The 18,847-nt window shown below is 45.7% G+C and overlaps 1 protein-coding gene across 3 annotated transcripts; it reads left to right on the plus strand.

Moving 5' to 3' along the window:
* Window positions 1-10,236: 10,236 nt before the first annotated feature.
* ATG101 (autophagy related 101) lies at window positions 10,237-17,812 on the plus strand. Of its 3 annotated transcripts, none has more exons than XM_081181568.1 (3): window positions 10,237-10,300; window positions 15,336-15,592; window positions 16,572-17,812. In XM_081181568.1, exons 2-3 carry the CDS (start codon window positions 15,341-15,343, stop codon window positions 16,974-16,976), a joined length of 657 nt encoding a protein of 218 aa, XP_081037694.1. In that variant the 5' UTR covers window positions 10,237-10,300; window positions 15,336-15,340; the 3' UTR covers window positions 16,977-17,812. The 3 variants fall into 3 exon arrangements, with proteins under 3 accessions (XP_081037694.1, XP_081037692.1, XP_081037693.1); XM_081181566.1 differs by lacking the exon at window positions 10,237-10,300 and adding an exon at window positions 12,068-12,211; XM_081181567.1 differs by lacking the exon at window positions 10,237-10,300 and adding an exon at window positions 12,072-12,211 and having other exon boundaries at window positions 15,340-15,592.
* Window positions 17,813-18,847: the final 1,035 nt, after the last annotated feature.

The raw sequence follows: 18,847 nt of genomic DNA on the forward strand, positions 1-18,847 counted from the left end.
CCTTTCCGGGCTTCTTTCTGCCATGCGCCAACAATGCTCCTCCATCCCTGTAATCGGGAATCGGGAGCCGCTCCAAAATCCACCGCATGGGTGCCCCCCCTCCAGCTCATCCTTGCCCAACCAGCCTTTCCCTCTTGACCTCCGCCTGACCTTAGGGGAAAGGGATTGTTTTGCAATTTGCCCACAAAACAGGCCGATCTCAGGAGCTCAAACAGCAACCCATCCTGGCTGCCACATGTAGGCCTGGCATTCACATCCTGCTCAAGAGACATTCGCACACCCTATTCCTTGGCAACGCACCGATATTTATCCGTAATTACATGTTACCTGAGCTGGGGAGCCCGAGGCAACTTTGGTGCACGTGAGACAGGGGGACGTTCCTTCGGCACTGTTCTGGCGCACAGCCCAGACGCATGGAAACATCAGAACAGACACGTCTCTGCTGTCACAGCTCACTGGCACGGCATCCTGGTATCAGGACGGGGCAGCAGTTTGAACCAAAGGGGTTTTGAAAAGGGAGTTGCCACCTTTTTTTAACTGCCCTTCGCTACTGCTCCTTCAAGATAAGTCTGGCAAACTAAAGATGTTCAGCATGCAAGAGTGGTGGCTACTCTACGGAAAGACCACGGGCTCCTGCTGTAACCTTTGGAATACAAAAGCAAATAGCTTGGTTGCTGCAGACTGCAAGGGAGGCCATAGTTCAGTACTGGGGGGTTTTTTTTGTTTGTTTCGGTTCTCTTAATTTGTCCTGAACATGTGGTGTTTCTCCCCCACTACCGAATAAACCCAAAGTTACAATGCCGTCAGGTGTATGTTTCTTCAGGACTCTGTCCCACTGTCTTCCTTAGGGCTTATGCCCCAAGTAAGCAGGTGTAAGATTGCAGTCATGGTCACACAGATCTGGAGTTGTATAGTACAGTGGTACCTTGGGTTACAGATGCTTCAGGTTACAGACTCCGCTAACCCAGAAATAGTATCTCAGGTTAAGAACTTTGCTTCAGGATGAGAACAGAAATCGTGTTCCAGCGGCACAGCGGCAAGCCCTATTAGCTAAAGTGGTACCTCAGGTTAAGAACAGTTTCAGGTTAAGAACGGACCTCCAGAACAAATTAAGTTCTTAACCCAAGGTACCACTGTATAAGGAAACCCTCAGCACCTCTCGCTTTTATTTCTCTAAAGTTTGCACCTTCCTAAGCTGCCTACACGCCAACTGTTTAAAGCACGTGACTTCCACCAAACAATCTGGAAACTGTACTTTACCCCCTCACAGAGCTACAATTCCCAGCACCCTCAACAACAAATGGTTCCCAGATTCTTTGGGGGAAATAAGGTGCTTTAAATGTCAGTTGAGTGTGCAGCCAAATGCACTATACATTGAAGGCAGTACAGTGGTGCCCCGCAAGACGAATGCCTCGCAAGACGGAAAACTCGGTAGACAAAAGAGTTTTCCGTTTTGGAGGTGCTTCGCAAAACGAATCTCCTATCGGCTTGCTTCGCAAGACGAAAATGTCTTGCGAGTTCCTGCGGGGTTTTTTTACTCCCCCCCCCCTTTTCTAAGCCACTAAGCCGCTTATCAGCTGATCCGATAAACTGATAAGCCGATAAGCCACTAATAGCGCTAATCCGCTAATCCGTCAATGGGCTTGCTTCGCAAGACGAAAAAACCGCTAGACGAAGAGAATCACAGAACGGATTCTTTCCGTCTTGCGAGGCACCACTGTATTGTGCTACTTTAAATAGCCATGGCTTCCCTCAAATAATATTGGAAACGGTGGTTTGTTAAGAGTGCTGAGAATTCCCTCACAGAGCTGCAATTCCCAGGAAGGACTGATTGTTAAACCACTCTGGGAATTGTAGTTCTGTGAAGCGCTCATTTGGATCCCTGCCTTTCCCGTGCAAAAACTGCATCGGTTTTCTGTTTTAAATCCCCAACCTTAGAAGCCTCCCATGTGCTAAGTCACCTGCTTAGGAGAGGAAAAACAGCTCCATGGAAAAGCCCCATCTAGAAAGAGCCGGGCGTAATGGGAAAGGCATTCAGGGTGAGAAGACACTTCTCCACGCTGTGGGTTTCTTGGGGAAGGACTTGGCAGGCAGGCCAGGCCAATGAAATAGTAACAAGATCCGCATTTAGCAGTGCCCTTGACTGTAAAAAGAACAGGCGAGTAACCCATACCATAAATGTCCAGACACAAAGTCATTTTGGACCACAGACAAGACACATGAGATGCAGTTAGCTCGCTCACACTTAAACGCACCCCTCTCTGAACCCTGGTCAGGTTCAGGCTGTGATCAACAGGGCGCTTGCCTAAACACCTGTGCCTAGGAGGTGGAGGGCACTTGTTAACTTGTGACCCATCATTCCACCTTTGACATCAGCTGAAAAGCAGCTACTCTTCTTCCAAAGGTGACATAATGGATCGTGAGTTAATTAATCCCCCCTCCACCTCTCCACTTCCTAGTTTCTCAGCTGATGTCACTGGGACACCATGAATTATCTCTGAAAATGCGTTGTCTGTGTGTAGGGGAGATCTCCATGGCCGATGGAGTGTGTTCTTGCCTAGCTTATGTAATGAGACAAAAGCAGAGAGCCTCATAGGTTATTTTTAAGAGAGGGGCAGCAGGGAGGGGGACCTCTTTGTTCCCAAACAAGCCAGCCAAGCACATAAAAAACCTTTAAAAAGGGTGGAAGGGCAGAAAAGATGCTTGATGGGCTGGAAGAATAAAACTGCAGGAACAGAAAAAAAAAAGGTTGCACTACAGACCTTTAACGGTGACTCACGTGGCCTTAGGAACCCTGGAAATTGCAGTTCCTAGACTGGGGGTGGGAATATCTGGACGTAGGATTTTCTGCACCCTCACCACATATCCTAGGATTCTTTGGGCAAAGTTGTTTTTTATAAAGAGCAGAACACTTGGGACAGACACTTGGGCCAGATTTGGGTCAGAAAATGTTTACTGCCTCCACTGTTCCTGATTGCTGGGGGTACAAGAGAGACAGTTTGCAGAGACGTGTGTGTTCGGTTTTGTGCACATAAAAGTAAAGTGAAAGGTAAAGGGGCCCCTGACCATTAGATCCAGCCGTGACCGACTCTGGGGTTGCGGCGCTCATCTCGCTTTACTGGCCAAGGGAGCCGGCGTATAGCTTCTGGGTCATGTGGCCAGCATGACTAAGCCGCTTCTGGCGAACCAGAGCAGCACACGGAAACGCCATTTACCTTCCTGCCAGAGTGGTACCTATTTATCTACCGGTACTTGTATTTTGACGTGCTTTCAAACTGCTAAGTTGGCAGGAGCAGGGACCGAGCAACGGGAGCTCACTCCGTTGCGGGGATTCGAACCGGCGACCTTCTGATCAGCAAGTCCTAGGCTCTGTGGTTTAACCCACAGCGCCACACATAAAGAGAGGCAAATATTAGACCAGACAGAAAGCATGCCTTATGATCTCTTAATATGCGGGAACATATTTCCCAGGAGGAGGATCATGTTAAGTGAAGTCATTAGTGAGTAACACAGACTTTGCTCTGTTTTCTAAAAGAAGTAAGTTGTCTATCCATGAGGACCTCTTGCAAGATGTCTAAATGGCCAAACAATTAAAATCTTTGTATATTTGCTCAGAAGCAAGTCCCGAGTTCAATGAGCTTTGTTCTTATGTAAGTTTACACAGCTCTCATGCGAAAACAAGGCAACTCTACTTAAGGGCTGGGGTTTCCTTTCTAAATAATAAAAAGGGTCCCTTGGGTTCTTGGGAATGCTAAATTCAAAGACCAGCACCAGCTCTGCTGCTTGTAATAATGCAACTGAAGAATGCATAAAGGCCTGAGCATCCAAACCTCTGTGTTAAGTAAGTTGTGGGTGAACATATCAGACGACACAGTGCTTCTTCAAACAGCTCTTGTTTATTCACAGGCCAGAACAGAACTGAACTGAAGGGTTCAGCCAGCCTGCTTATATAGAGCTCCACTACAACGCAACAGTAACCACTTTCTGTAACTATCCAATCACTGAACGTCACTTTCAATCCCTTATTTCCATATGTGGACCTGAGTGAAAACTATCTACAGTATCCCCCTGCTGGCCCAGGGTGAGAACTTCAGTACATAACACTCTGGGTGTTTCATGCTTAGGCCGCTCACAGCAGAAAACACTTTTCTGGCTTCAGTTGCTGGGTGCCCCTGTCTACACAAGTGCCTTTGTCTGAGTATGCTTTTTACCTTACCATCACCACCTCTAATTTATGGTCATAACTAGTTCTAAATTGGAAATCCCAGCTTATTTTGCTCTGCTTATCACAGCAGCAGATCACAGTGGTTTAATAAAGAGGGAACATTTTGCACCTTGTGTTTTTCTCTAGCCATTGCTGATCTTTCTGTTCACTCTTGGACCAGAGGCAGATTAACCAGAGAGTGTAGCACTCCATTACGCAAGGGACTATCTTCTAAGCCTGGTGTGGAGCCTAGTCGCTGGGCCTGGCTTTTGGGCAGGTGCAATGGGGAAGTTCTGTTTTAAAGGATTCCTATCACAAGCACACTTTCAAAAAGCTTGCACGGTCCATGTCAGCAACATTGATCCTGCAAGGTAATCAGACAGCTGCTGAAAGCAATTGGGAGACAGTAAGGGCCATACACATCAGGCTAGACACACTAAATTGGTTCTTCACTTTATGCACATGGATGTCTACGAATAAAAGCATCGAGTTGTAAATGGCCTTATTATCACAGAGGCCATTACAAATCAACTTGGGTCAGGCTGAGGTGAACTTGTGTGGCACTGTTGAATTAATGTATGCAATAGTAATTTAAAACCCTCTAATCTCCAAGATTGCTAATAATTTCCCCATTTTCCTAGGATGCTTTGCTAGACCCAAACAATAATACATAGTATTTGGTTCACCCTGTGCTTGGGGATGTCAACAAGTGCAGATCCAGACCAGAAATGAGTTAAAATCCTCAGAATTTATTTCAAACGTTGGGGTAATACCCCATTTTTTTAATGGAAGAAGCATTCAGAGTAACACCATATGGCCTAGGAAAACTTCTCCTGAAGCACAGGGGGACACAAGGCTGGCTGAAGCTGATCCATAATGAGTGAAAGGCTGTCACTCTGCACAAGCTCAGAGTCATTCTTGTTCTATACGCTCCAGAGCGGAGGCCCCAGAGTTAAAATCAAATTCCTTGATTTGTATCAAAGCCTATTTTGGGCTAATTCACATTCCTTTTTGATGCTGGGCTTACAAATTCAAGGTGAGTAGGCTAACTAGCCCTCACCATTAATTATTGTTCTTCTGTCTATAGCCCTGTTTTGAGGAGTTTGTATGTATGCAACAGAGGTCACCTGTCTTGTAATGCCTCCGTACTGAGCACAGCATAGAAGTAGCTGCACTCAAAATGCAAGCCATGATATTTCCCCCCCTGCTGCATAAGTAAAATGTCTCTACTACTTTACAGCAGGCATGTCCAAAGTCCGTTTTGGGGGCCTAATCTGGCCCGCCGGTTGGTTTAATCCGGCCCCTGTGGCAGTTTATTTCCTGGGGTAAAATCCTAAAAAAAACCTCCACAACTTCAATCCTAAAAGGTCAACAACTTTGGTTGGCTCTTTGGTCGGCACTCACAGCCCCTCTGGAAGGACAGATCGTGAAGCTGAAGCTCCAATACTTTGGCCACCTCATGAGAAGAGAAGACTCCCTGGAAAAGACCCTGATGTTGGGAAAGATGGAGGGCACAAGGAGAAGGGGACGACAGAGGACGAGATGGTTGGATACTGTTCTCGAAGCTACCAGCATGAGTTTGACCAAACTGCGGGAGGCAGTGGAAGACAGGAGTGCCTGGCGTGCTCTGGTCCAGGGGGTCACAAAGAGTCGGACACGACTAAACGACTAAACAACAACAACACCACCACGGCCCCTCACTTCATCAAATCTGGCCCTCTTTGAAAAAAGTTTGGACACCACTGCTTTACAGTCATGGTTAACAGTTCACAAGTTTGGCTGTCAGTGACTAGAGACATAGGAGAATTCAAAACGAAACAGGAGAGGAAATTGCCAGTTCAACCCATGTCTGGAACAGAAATTAATCCAGCAAACAGAATCTGTATTCATTGTTGTTTATAGTCTGCAAATGATATGTAACCGATTTCTCTTCCCCCACCCGCCACTTGCATTGGAGTTTCCCTTTGCTTTTAAATGAATGCTGTGTGGCATTATACAATTAATTACATAAAGTGGACAGCTAAACAAATAACGTTGGGGTTTTTCGGTTGGAAACTGAACTGCAGCAGAAAGTAAACAGCCGCTGCATGCAACTAACACAGGTCAGAACAGATGCCTTTTTACATCCTTACCAGTGAACTTCTTTTCACACTAAAAATCATTCCTTCTCTGATCTTCATGCTGCACTTCAGAAGTCCTCAGACCCTCCAAATCAGAAAATGAAGTTAGAGAGAATACTCTACTCCTCCCCAGAAGCTAGAGGTCAGAGGATGCATGGGCGTAGCCAGGATTTATGTTGGCGGGGGAACACCCTCTTGTCATCAACCTCTGTCTGGCTCTGTCTAGCAGATTCGGAATGAAATGTCTCAACAACAGTTGTTCTAAATTACTTGCTTTTGACCCCAAGTGCTCAGAAAAATCTGTCAAAATTGTCAGTCGTTTGAAAACCAGGAAGTTATATAAAAAATTAACATCAGAGAGAACCTTCCGTGTGGTTAATGAGTATATTTTGCAAAATTACAAAGAGCACGCCTTTTTCCATCTTATTTAAAACAAGTGTAAACTGAAATAATTTTTATCAGATTTCCTGAAAACCTTTTCTCTCAAATTCCTTTTTTCCAATGCAGTTTTTTTGTGTACACTCAAAAAGCATAACCCATTAAGATGCTCCCCTGTCATTGTTGACCTTAGCCAGGTCTTTACTCTCTGCAAGGTACTGAACGACAGCAAGAGAGATGAGCAGCGCCTTTTTTTGTTGTAGAGTAAAAGATTTCCGCCTCTTTTCCTAGGTCTGCTATGTTCAGCTCTTTTAATTGCTCTTTGCTGAGTTTCTTCTCCTGTCACACGGAGTACCATAGTTCAGCTTTGGAGTCAAAGTCTTGCAACTTATAAAAACTTGAGAACTGATTGGCTTTCATCTTGAACGCTCATATCCAACATAAGGCGGTGTAGAGCCAAAATTGAAAAGGCAGGTGAATGCTCTTCTGAGAAATGTTGCTCTAACGAAGACACTAAAGAGTTCAAGTAAGGAATTACTAGAAATCTCTTCCAGTACTCTAAAGGGCTGGACGCTGGAGCCATGCTGCTGTCTTCCAACAAATCTTGACACCACCAATTCCACTCCAACTTCCTCAGCAATCTTGTAGACATCCTCTATGAGCTCTGCAGCAACTTGCTCTGCATCACTGCAGCGAGTTGTTATTGGTCTAAGGATCAGTTTGATGTCCTCTGAATAATGGAGCAGGTGCAGGATTTTAGAACTGCAGAGCATTTGCCACAGGTCCCAAGGCAGAATACTTGGCTATCAGAGCAATGATGAATTGAGCTTTGGTGGCAGCACAATGTAGCTGGAAGGCCTGTTTCCTTATGTTGCTATTTCCTTTGAACAATAATCTCTCCAACCCATCAACAGTGCTCACAAAATGCTCTTGGAAAACTACAATACTTTTGTACTTTTGGGACCATCACGTCTCACAGAGGAGTGGAATGTTTAGAGCGTAGTGTCCGGGCTGAACGATGGGGGTGGAGATGCTCCTTCAGGTATACTGGGCCGAGGCTGTTTGGGGCTTTAAGGGTCAGCACCAACACTTTGAATTGTTGGGGTCCCTCCAGGGCTTTTTTTTCCTGGCAGAAATCACCAGAACTCAGTTCTGGCACCACCACTCAGGTGTGTTCAGGGTGAATTCCGGCACCTCGTTTATTGGAAAAAATAGCACTGGTCTCTTCCAACCATGGGTGGACTGCCTCCCATCAAGTAAATTTAACAAAAATCGAAATACTTAACTGAAAGCAGAAATTATCAGAATATTTGAAACTGAAATGCTCCCTGAGGTCACTTGGATGATGTTGTGGTACATTCTAGCAACTGCATGCAACTAACACAGATCAGAACAGAAAATGGTGCTTTTTTATATCCTTACCAGTGACTGTCTCTCCACCCTAAAGTAGGGTTACCAGACGTCCCCGTTTCCCAGGGACAGTCCCCGGATTTGCAAATTTGTCCCCGGACAAATTCCATCCCCAGAATGTCCCTAGATTTCATCTAATGTCCCCAGGAAACATGGCAGTCTCAGCAGCCTGGTAGCGCAGTTGGCTCTGGCTAGCTTCAGGAGCTGCCTGCTACCGTGATGCCCGCCATTTTGCCTCGCTGGAAGTCCCCATATGATGTGTTGCACACAAGACACATCATATAGGGACTCGGAGTAGGGGCTGAAGACATGGTGTTGGACGCTGCTGCTGGGCGAAAGCTGCGCAGGGTCGTTGAGTTTGGTGCACCACTGCAACTTGGGCTCAGCTCACTGTCAGCACCGCTTCCCAAGGCCATCGGCTCAGCCTCTGGGTGGTGCTTGGGCAGCTGCAGCTGCGCCATTGTGCTCCTGAACTTGCAAGCGGCGGCTCAGCTTGTTGGCCAGCTCGTCGTTGGCCATTGTGGACTATCTGGCCCAAGCGTGCCTCCTCCCGCTTGCTCGCCGCCAGCTCTGACCCGGACCCACTGACTGGGCATGCTACAGTGCAGATAGATAGATAAACTTTATTTGTGTTAGCCAACGGCCATAGCAACATAAAACAAGCAATATATACTTGAAGGAGCGTCTCCACCCCCATCATTCAGCCCGGACACTGAGATCCAGTGCCGAGGGCCTTCTGGCGGTTCCCTCATTGTGAGAAGTGAGGTTACAGGGAAACAGACAGAGGGCCTGCTCGGTAGTGGCGCCCGCCCTGTGGAATGCCCTCCCTTCAGATGTGAAGGAAATAAGCAGCTATCTTGTCTTTAAAAGACATCTGAAAGCAGCCCTGTTTAGGCAAGTTTTTAATATTTAATGCTGTATTGTTTTTAACACTTGATTGGAAGCTGCCCAGAGTGGCTGGGGAAACTCAGCCAGATGGGTGGGGTATAAATAATACATTTATTAATTAATTAATATTATTATTATTATTATTATTATTATTATTATTATTATTATTATTATTATAAGACAACAATGGGTAAAAAGGGCAATCAAATGACTAAGATTATCGTTCAGATAAAAGGTAAAGGTAAAGGTACCCCTGCCCGTACGGGCCAGTCTTGACAGACTCTAGGGTTGTGCGCTCATCTCACTCTATAGGCCGGGAGCCAGCGCTGTCCGCAGACACTTCCGGGTCACGTGGCCAGCGTGACAAGCTGTGTCTGGCGAGCCAGCGCAGCACACGGAACGCCGTTTACCTTCCCGCCAGTAAGCGGTCCCTATTTATCTACTTGCACCCGGGGGTGCTTTCGAACTGCTAGGTTGGCAATCGTTCAGATAGTGGCCCTTAATCTCACTGCACCCTCGATAAACCTAGCAACCTTTGCTGTTGTCTGATCATTTTGATCTGACAAAAGAAAGGATAATGTGGCCGCAGATGGGCGGCCTGGGATGGTAAGTACGGTGGGGATGGGCGGCCACGGGACGATCTCTGCGCAGGAGACGCCCAGACAGACGGGCAGGGCAGCAGGAGGAGGGGTGGGCGTTCTGTTAACGCTTACTCCCGAGTAAGACTATAGGGGATCGCAGTGCAAGGGGGGGAGCACGGCTAGCGCTCCAAGAAAGGCCGGGACCCAGAGGAAGGCCACGCAACAGAAGTGACCACAGAAGAGAAGATATTACTTCTTTATTTTTTAATAACATTTTTCCTTTTTAAAAAAAATAAAAATTGATTGATTGATAGTGTCCCGGGATTCATTGAAATAAATCTGGCAACCTTACCCTAAAGACCATTCCTTCCCCGATCCAGACTTCATGCTGCACTTTGAAAGCCCTCAGACCCTCCCAAGTCAGAGAATGAAGTCAGAAATAATACTCCACTTCCGCCCAGAACCTACAGCTCCGAGGAAGCAGTTCAGAATTCCCGCTCAAACTCCTCTCTCTCCCCCTCTCCTCTTTCTTTTCCTCTCTCTGCCCCGCCTCTTCCGGTGACGCCGCGCGCCCTTTTCTGAGCCTGCGCATTCTTCGGAGGGGGAAGCGCGCGCGCGCTTGCGCTTTAAGCTTTCGCCTCCGTTCCAGTGACCGGAAGTGTCCGGCTGAGCAGGCGAGGGACAGGTGGCAACGTACCGCCGCCGCCAAGTTTGAATACGTAAGATGGACTTGTACTGTTCTTGTGGCGCTAGGCCTGCCTTTTTCGCGCCCCCTCCCCACAGGTTCTTAGCAGGGTGGTGGGCTTCCCTCCGCCCTGCCCGATTCCCAGCTGTTTCTGGAGGACCCTGCAGAAAACTTGTACTTGGGAGAGTGAAGACTGTTGTTGCTGTTTAGTCGTGTCCGACTCTTCGTGACCCCCTGGACCAGAGCACGCCAGGCACTCCTGTCTTCCACTGCCTCCCGCAGTTTGATCAAACTCATGCTGGCAGCTTCGAGAACACTGTCCAACCATCTCGTCCTCTGTCGTCCCCTTCTCCTTGTGCCCTCCATCTTTCCCAACATCAGGGTCTTTTCCAGGGAGTCTTCTCTTCTCATGAGGTGGCTGGAGCCTCAGCTTCAGGATCTGTCCTTCCAGCGAGCACTCAGGGCTGATGTCCTTAAAAATTGATAGGTTTGATCTTCTTGCAGTCCATGGGACTCTCAAGAGTCTGCTCCAGCACCATAATTCAAAAGAATTATGAGAGGTCTAGTACTAGAGAGGTCTAGAATTATGAGAGGTCTAGTAGCCACTAACTGGCGACTGAAGGTGGAGAAAGGGAAGGGGATTTATATTGCCAGAAACAACGCGGGTTGTGTGTGTTGTGGCAGGGTGTCACCCTCTCCAGCAAGGATGATAAGATGTGTATAAGAGTCTCTTCCCTCCCCATAGCCATTTCTTCGGATTCAGCCTCTTCCCCCCTTCTCCTGTGCATGTTAGTGGAGAGAGAATTCTGCCTGTTAACTTGCATGACTTGTGTGTGGACGTGGGCACGCAAGTGGTTTCGGTTTTTTGCATGCAAGATTCACTTCTCACACACTGCGTCATAAAGACAGTGCAGCGAACTAAGAACTTCCCATTTTTTATTCCGCTTTACAATTGCACGTGGCACGGAACGGCATTATAAACAAGGTATCATACATCGTGACAATGGCGTTTGAGAAAAGTACCAGCACAGTGATGCCTCATAAGCAAAAGCGGTTTCCAGTGTGGACTGCACCCCAAGGTGTGGTTCATCACTGGAAACCTCCCACCCCCAATGTCCTGATCCTCAAAAGCATAAATCTACTGGAATGTAAGCCTGCGGGCAACGACGGTGGTATGTCTTTGTACTGAACTTTGTACAGAAGCCCGCCCTCCTTTGGATTGTTGCCATCTAGCTTGATGGATTCTGGAAAACTTGAAAGCTTGCACGCTCTTTTGTTTGCATTTTTATTTAATAGTTGGCCTAATGAAGGCATTGCCCTTATATGGATTTTGGGAAGAAAAAAAACCTTTAGGTATTTTTAATGTATACATAAGTGGGTATTTTTTTAAGCTCCAAAGCTTTCAGTTTACAGCACGATCCCATCACCGGAACTATAGGTGGCAGCACAGAACTCGGTCCTTATACGGATTTTTTTTTTTTAAAAAAAAAAAACTTTAGGTATTTTTAATGTATACATAAGTGGGTATTTTTTTAAGCCCCAAAGCTTTCAAATGACAGCACGATCCCATCGCCAGAACTATAGATGGCAGCAGAGAGGTTGGTCCGTTCCGCAGGACCAGGAAGTGGCGCCCTTGTGACGTCCCATTTTCGCTGCGCGTCGTTTTGTTTTGTTGGAACATACCACGAGCGACGGGGGGGGAGGAGGGGGCTTGCATTCCCAAAGCCCTAGAAGAGAGAAAGGAGTGAAGCCACGCCTAAAACGAGCTGCATCGGTTAGGTAACAGCCCCTCTATCGTTACATACATCCCAGAGGATGCGGCAGGAAGAATAGTATCGGCTTGCGTTAAGAGGCTATAGGTCTTCCCCCCCTTCCCATTCACCTTTAGTTGGGCTGGTCCGAGGGTTAAGTTGTTCGGCCTGGGAAGCATCAGCGGTTGAGGCAGGTGAGTCTCCAGTTCATATTCTCAAAGGGGGGGGGTTGGGGGACAGCTCGCCTCCCCTCGGCCTGCTGGTTGCCTTGGTAACCAACCGTCGCCACCCGCTCGCGCCGGTGGCTTCGTGGCCTTTGATGGCGCCTTGATAAGCCACAAAACTGGTAAGGGGCGAGCGGTGCCATATTTACGTATAAGCTAAACAAGCTATAGCTTAGGGCCTCGCTCTCTTAGGGGGAAGAACTGGCTGTACATTGCCAAAATATCACTGTTTTGCTAATTACTATATATAGGGTGCCTACATTCTGCTATTTATTAGCAGTTTGCATCATATATTTACACCTATTATAGCAAGTTTCTAAGAGACTAGACTATGTGTCTTTGTAAATTGCGTTTCTAAAGGAACTTTTGTTATTGCCAAATGCCAATGTGTTTGCATTATTAAGTTTGCTATGAATAAAAAATTATTTTAAGTTAGAGCTTAATAATTGTTTCACTATTAATAAAAAAAGGTAAAGGGACCCCTGACCGTTAGGTCCAATCGTGGCCGACTCTGGGGTTGCGGCACTCATCTCGCTTTACTAGCCGAGGGAGCCGGCGTACAGCTTCCAGGTCATGTGGCCAGCATGACTAAGCCGCTTCTGGCGAACCAGAGCAGCGCACGGAAACGCCGTTTAGCTTCCCACCGCAGCGGTACCTATTTATCTACTTACACTTTGACGTGCTTTCGAACTGCTAGGTTGGCAGGAGCAGGGACCAAGCAATGGGAGCTCACCCCATCGCGGGGATTCGAACGGCCGACCTTCAGATGTCTTCTAAAGATTGTATCTCCTTTGCATCGGGGTCACATAACTCCATACCCTCCAAAATGCCTCTGATGAAAATAGGGACGTCCAAAATTTCTCTGATGAAAATAGGGACATTCTAAGGAAAAGCAAGCTATTCCAAGATCAAATCAGAAACTGGGACTGTCGCTGGAAAATAGGGGAACTAAGTGGGTCTGAATGTCAGGGGGCAGGATCTGCTCTTGCCATATGTGATTCGAAGCAAAAAATATATATTACTAAGCTGTAAAATGAAATGTTGCTTTTCAAAATGACGCAGAACTTCTATGTGTGCTGCAACGTGCATGTGTGTATGGCATGTGCAACACATGAAAGTATCTAATTTTCTCGTATTTATTTAAATATATGTTAGTTAGGACGCCCCCTGTTTTAGATAAGTAATAAAAAGGGAACAGAAAAATGGGGGAAGAGTGTAATGGAGAGTAAGGAGGTCTAACAAAGCTCTGATTTCCCCCATGATGGCAGATTTAAGGGTTTAAAAAAATCATATTCTTTTAAAAATGCCTACGTGGGTTTTTTGGGTGGAGGGCTGTGTTGCTTATGCCCTAAGCACATGCCTATTGAGTAATCTGGCACTGTACTTAAATGGCACCTGTTAAGAACTTACAATTAATTACATTTATATCCCACCTTTCCTCTGAGTTTCTCAGGGTGTACGTGGTTCTCCTCTGCCACTTTATCTGTACAACAACTAGTGAGGTAAGTTAGACTGAGAGGTAGTGATTGTCCTAAAGTCACCCAGTGAGCTTAATGACTGAGCAGAGATTTGAATGCTGGTTTCCCACTTACTCTGGCAACCTTGCTTTAATCATGCACTATGTTATTTGTTTTTACAACAATCTTGCCAAGTAGCTCAGTATAGCTTCTCAAGTTGTCAGATCACAACCTAGAGAGTGTACTTTACTTGACCTGCGAAAGATAAGCACGTTAATTTTTTTCTGGCATGCAGATGAAATGATAGGTAGAGCTTCTGCTTGATTTCTTTGCATGCTTGACTGCTTCTAAAGGGGCTCAGGCAGCGACCTGGCATGAAATATTTTCCATAATGGAACATTTGCTGCCCCTGTATTTTCTATGGAAAAATGGTCATTCCTAAAATGCATTGTTACATAAATTAGTTACATAGGATTGTATACAACGTTGCACAGGCAGTGCTGTGAAGGTAAGAACTGCTGAACCTTCCAAAATTCCCTCTTCTGCACATCTCTAAACAGTACAAAAGTTCTGTTTTCTGTTCATCCTAGGGAGCACCTTCCTACAAGACTCCCTGGGCAACTGTTCACATGACTGTTCAGGCTAGTTCAGGGAGGATGGTATCCACAAGCTAGTTTCACAGGATTAATCTGTGCTTCTTTTAATTCTACTTAGGTTTTTGTATGAACTTAGAAGTGTTGAGCAAAAGTCCAGGGTATTTCTCCCACCCCTTCTGGGGACTCAAGCAATGGTTTCTTATTTAGCCACACTCAATTTTAATATTAAATCAGGAACAGATAGGAAGCCTACAGTCTGGCTATATCTGTGTCTTTCCTGATATTTTAAAATTCAGATTAAAATATATGAAGCAGGGATTAAAGGGATGAAGGAAAATAAGCTATTTTTCAGTGCTGTTTCTCATTATAATAAAACCTCTGAATTGTTAACAAAAATAATCTAAGCTTACTAGCAGAAGTATCGCTAAATGATCACCGAGGAATCTCCACAATGTAATTCAGCATATTCAGGTGCAGTTCCAAACTGAAGCCACACATGAAACCACCAGAGGGCAATCTGGACACTTGCTTGAAGTCAGCTGCTATTTGACATTAAGGTCTACATTTAAGTCACACTTGAAGCACGTTTCCCCCCTCAAAAGAATTCTGGGCATTGTAATTCGGTCAAGGATTTCTGGGGATTGTAACATTGTGAGGGGTAAACTACAGTGTCCATAATTCTCTGAGGGAAAGAGAGTTTGGAGTTGGAATTCCATTGCTAATGTGGAAGAAAGACGACAAAACAAATCTGTGTTGCCATTTTGTTCTTTGTGTTATACTGATAATTTGATTTCCTTGCAGAGGAAGAAAATGAATCAAGTGTTTTTATTCTCCTTCACCACCAAAATCCCCCTCTTCTCCCATTTGCACAATTGTTTTATCCCAGGCTTGTTATTTTCATTTAAAACCATCTCAGTTCACTTTCATAGCTTGACACTTTGCTGTGGGGTATTCCTACCCTCCATAAATATTGCCATTCTCTGTTTTGGTTGCACTGCTTTTTTAATGGGAGGGCAGCTTATCTATTTTCCTTTGCAAAAGCCAGGATGAACTGCCGTTCAGAGGTACTGGAGATATCAGTGGAGGGGCGCCAGATTGAAGAAGCGATGCTCGCCGTTTTGCACACCATATTGCTCCATCGCAGCACAGGAAAGTTCCACTACAAGAAAGAAGGGACCTACTCCATTGGGACAGTCGGCACACAAGATGTTGACTGTGACTTCATTGATTTTACCTATGTTAGAGTTACTTCCGATGAGCTTGACCGGGCATTGAGAAAAGCTGTTGGGGAATTCAAGGTAATGCTTGCTATTACTCACTGTTTATTTTTTTAAGTACATGAGACTGCCCATGAAGACGGTTCAAAAACTTCAATTTTTCCAAAATGCAATTGAGCCACCAAGGTTTGGGCAGTGACCAAGAGAATGGAACATGTGACGCTGGTCTTTTGCCACCTTCACTGGTGACCAAGTTCTTTCCAGGCTCATTTCCCTAAATAGCCTGCTACTGGATAGTTTGCAGAATCACCACATCCCATATAAACCTGCTCAAGAACTCCATTCCTTTTCTGTGTCCAGCAAGTCTTTATTGCAGTTGTCCCCATGTCTGCATGGAATGCTTCTCCACATATCTTAACAAGTGTTTTGTACAGCATGGCTGGGTGATAGTTGTTACCTTTTTAAATAAAGGGATTTAGGACACCAAGGAGTTCTGTCTCCAGTTTTATAAGCACATTGTTTTGCTCAACTGTTCAGTGGAACAGTTGGGTTAGATTTCTATCATACAACTCCCACATACTATCAATTAATGTACATAATTTGGAAGACATATTTTTTAATCTGCATTCTGGTAACTTAGCAGTAGGATGTTTAAATTTGAAATTTGGTAATGTATGAGAAAGTAAAATGGATGCCAGGCACAGTGAATGACAATGCCCATGTAGGGCTGAAGGGAAAGAACTGGAATGAATGTAGAAAGAGAGGGTCTTGTATAGTGTAAAACCATCCAGCCGATTGATGACTGGAACCAGAGTTAACTCCTTTTAGCAAATATTGCCTTGAGCAATCCTCAGTCTTGGGAGTCAAGAAAACGTGCTTGATCTTCAGAGTTCTGAAAAGCTTTTGGATCGTATGAAATTTTGGCCATACAACTGTCTATCCACCTTGAATGTGGATGCACAGCACGATTCTCAATACAGGGAGCAGTGATTTCTATATGTTGTGAAGGTCTTTGGGAATCAGCATTGTAAAATGTCCATTGGTGGTTCTGTATTCCCAGGATGCACTGCGGAACTCGGGCAATGATGGGATGGGCCAGATCTCGCTGGAGTTCTACCAGAAGAAGAAATCACGGTGGCCATTCTCTGACGAGTGTATCCCATGGGAAGTGTGGACGGTCAAAGTGAACGTGGTGAGCCTGGCTAATGAGCAGGAGCGGCAGATCTGTCGTGAGAAGGTTGGTGAGAAGCTCTGTGAGAAGATCATCAACATTGTAGAAGTGATGAACCGACATGAGTACCTGCCCAAGATGCCCACCCAGTCCGAGGTGGACAATGTCTTTGATACGGGGCTGCGGGACGTCCAGCCCTACCTGTACAAGATTGCTTACCAGATCACTGACTCACTTGGAACCTCTGTCACTACAACCATGCGGCGCCTCATCAAGGATACCCTGGCACTCTGATCTCCATGAGACTGTAGACCTGACATTGTTGAGAGGCAACATGAGCAACTGGCTTTCTGTCCAAAAGCACCAAATACATATTTTCTCCCAGAAAATCTGGGAGTCTTGATATCCAGCTGCCCTGTTCTAATTTATTAATTTCCAAGTATCTCCAGGGCAAAGACAGAACCAGCCCTGACTCCTGGGTTCAGTACACCAGTTTACGTGGAACCCAGACTCTCACAGCAGAAAAGGAAACCAGGATTCTTCCCTCAGCCCCCTTTTCTGTTAGACTTAGCTCTACAAGCTTAGAAGGTGTGCCTCTTCATGGGAGAAAATAGTGTGTATTTTTTCGTGAGCATTTCCCTAATATAGGACAGATGATAACTCCAAGCTTGGTTCTCTCCATGACCAGATGCCTTTATTTATTAACTGTAGAGTCTTTCGTTAATGGAAATCTGCCAGAGCTGGGGTTACTTATCTTGGCAAAATGGGTGCCTTTCATCCTGATAAACCACTCCTTCTCCTTGACCCTCCTCTGACTTTAGGATAATTGAATAAGATTATAAGTCTCCCTGTCTTGTTCATGACGGTTAGGGCAGTAGAGGGCCGCAGACTCATTTTTTTCCTTGTGAGTCCTGGTTGCAAAGAAGAGCTAAGTCCAAAAGACCTGTTCAAAGGGCTGTCTTTAACTTGCCAATCTAGTCCTCATCAACCCCACAGTTGCAATTTCTCAGTAGAGTTTGGAAGTCAGGCACTTGCATTTCTAAAAATAAGGATCTTCAATTACTTGTATTTGTTTTTCCAGTGTAACGTAAATGTATAATAGTCTGAGAATTAAAATTAGAAAACCCAAATCTCTGTCTCTGTATATGCTATACAATAATAGTTTTCAGATGCCATACACTGAAAAGGTTGGGAAAGTGTCTACCAGTATGGAGTTGGGCAGAAGAAACCTAGATTAAAAGTCCAACATTCAGCTAGAAAGTTCACCATTGAGTCTTAACCAATCATCATCTCAGCCTAGTTTGCCTTTAGGGGCTTGCTGTGCAAATAAAAAGAAAGAAAGGAAATTGATCTGTGGCAGCCTAACACCCTTGGAGGAAGGATGCAGTACAAATGTAACAGACATTCTTAGGCAAATCAACCTGGAAATACACATGTGCAGCCTTAAAAAGGTAAAGGTACCCCTGACCATTAGGTCCAGTCGTGGACAACTCTGGGGTTGCGGCGCTCATCTTGCTTTACTGAGGGAGCCGGCATTTGTCCACAGACAGCTTCCGGGTCATGTGGCGAAACCAAAGCAGCGCACGGAAACGCCGTTTACCTTCCCGCCAGAGTGGTACCTATTTATCTACTTGCACTTTGACGTGCTTTCGAACTGTTAGGTGGGCAGGAGCTGGGACCGAACAACGGGAGCTCACCCCATTGTGGGAATTTGAACCGCCGACCTTCCCGATCGGCAAGCCCTAGGCTCTCTGGTTTAGACCACAGTGCCACCCGCATCCCTTACATGCATACAAATCAGTGTGCTCAAATAGGATCACAGCCTTTCTTGCAGATACACGTGCATTTATATCAAACTTAATTGGAATCTGAAATTACTGGTTCACTTTTACTGGTGGCCCTTCGACCTAATAAAATGTTGAAAACTTCCAGTTTAAAGCAAGGGCAAATCTGGGACACGTGCTCAATCCAGTCTCTTTGGTATACGCTTAAAAGTTAAACCCGCCTTCCCTTACTTTGACTAATCAATCATATCTGTAAGGGCGGGAACTTCCACAATTCCGAACAATGATCAAGCCGGGTTTCCTTGAAAGGCGTCGGCTCTAGCCTGTAGCAGAGAGCTATAGTGATAAAGAGCAGATCCCTGGCCCAATAGGCTACTTACT

Source organism: Podarcis bocagei, assembly GCF_964188305.1.
Source record: "Podarcis bocagei genome assembly, chromosome: 2".
NCBI lineage: Eukaryota > Metazoa > Chordata > Lepidosauria > Squamata > Lacertidae > Podarcis > Podarcis bocagei.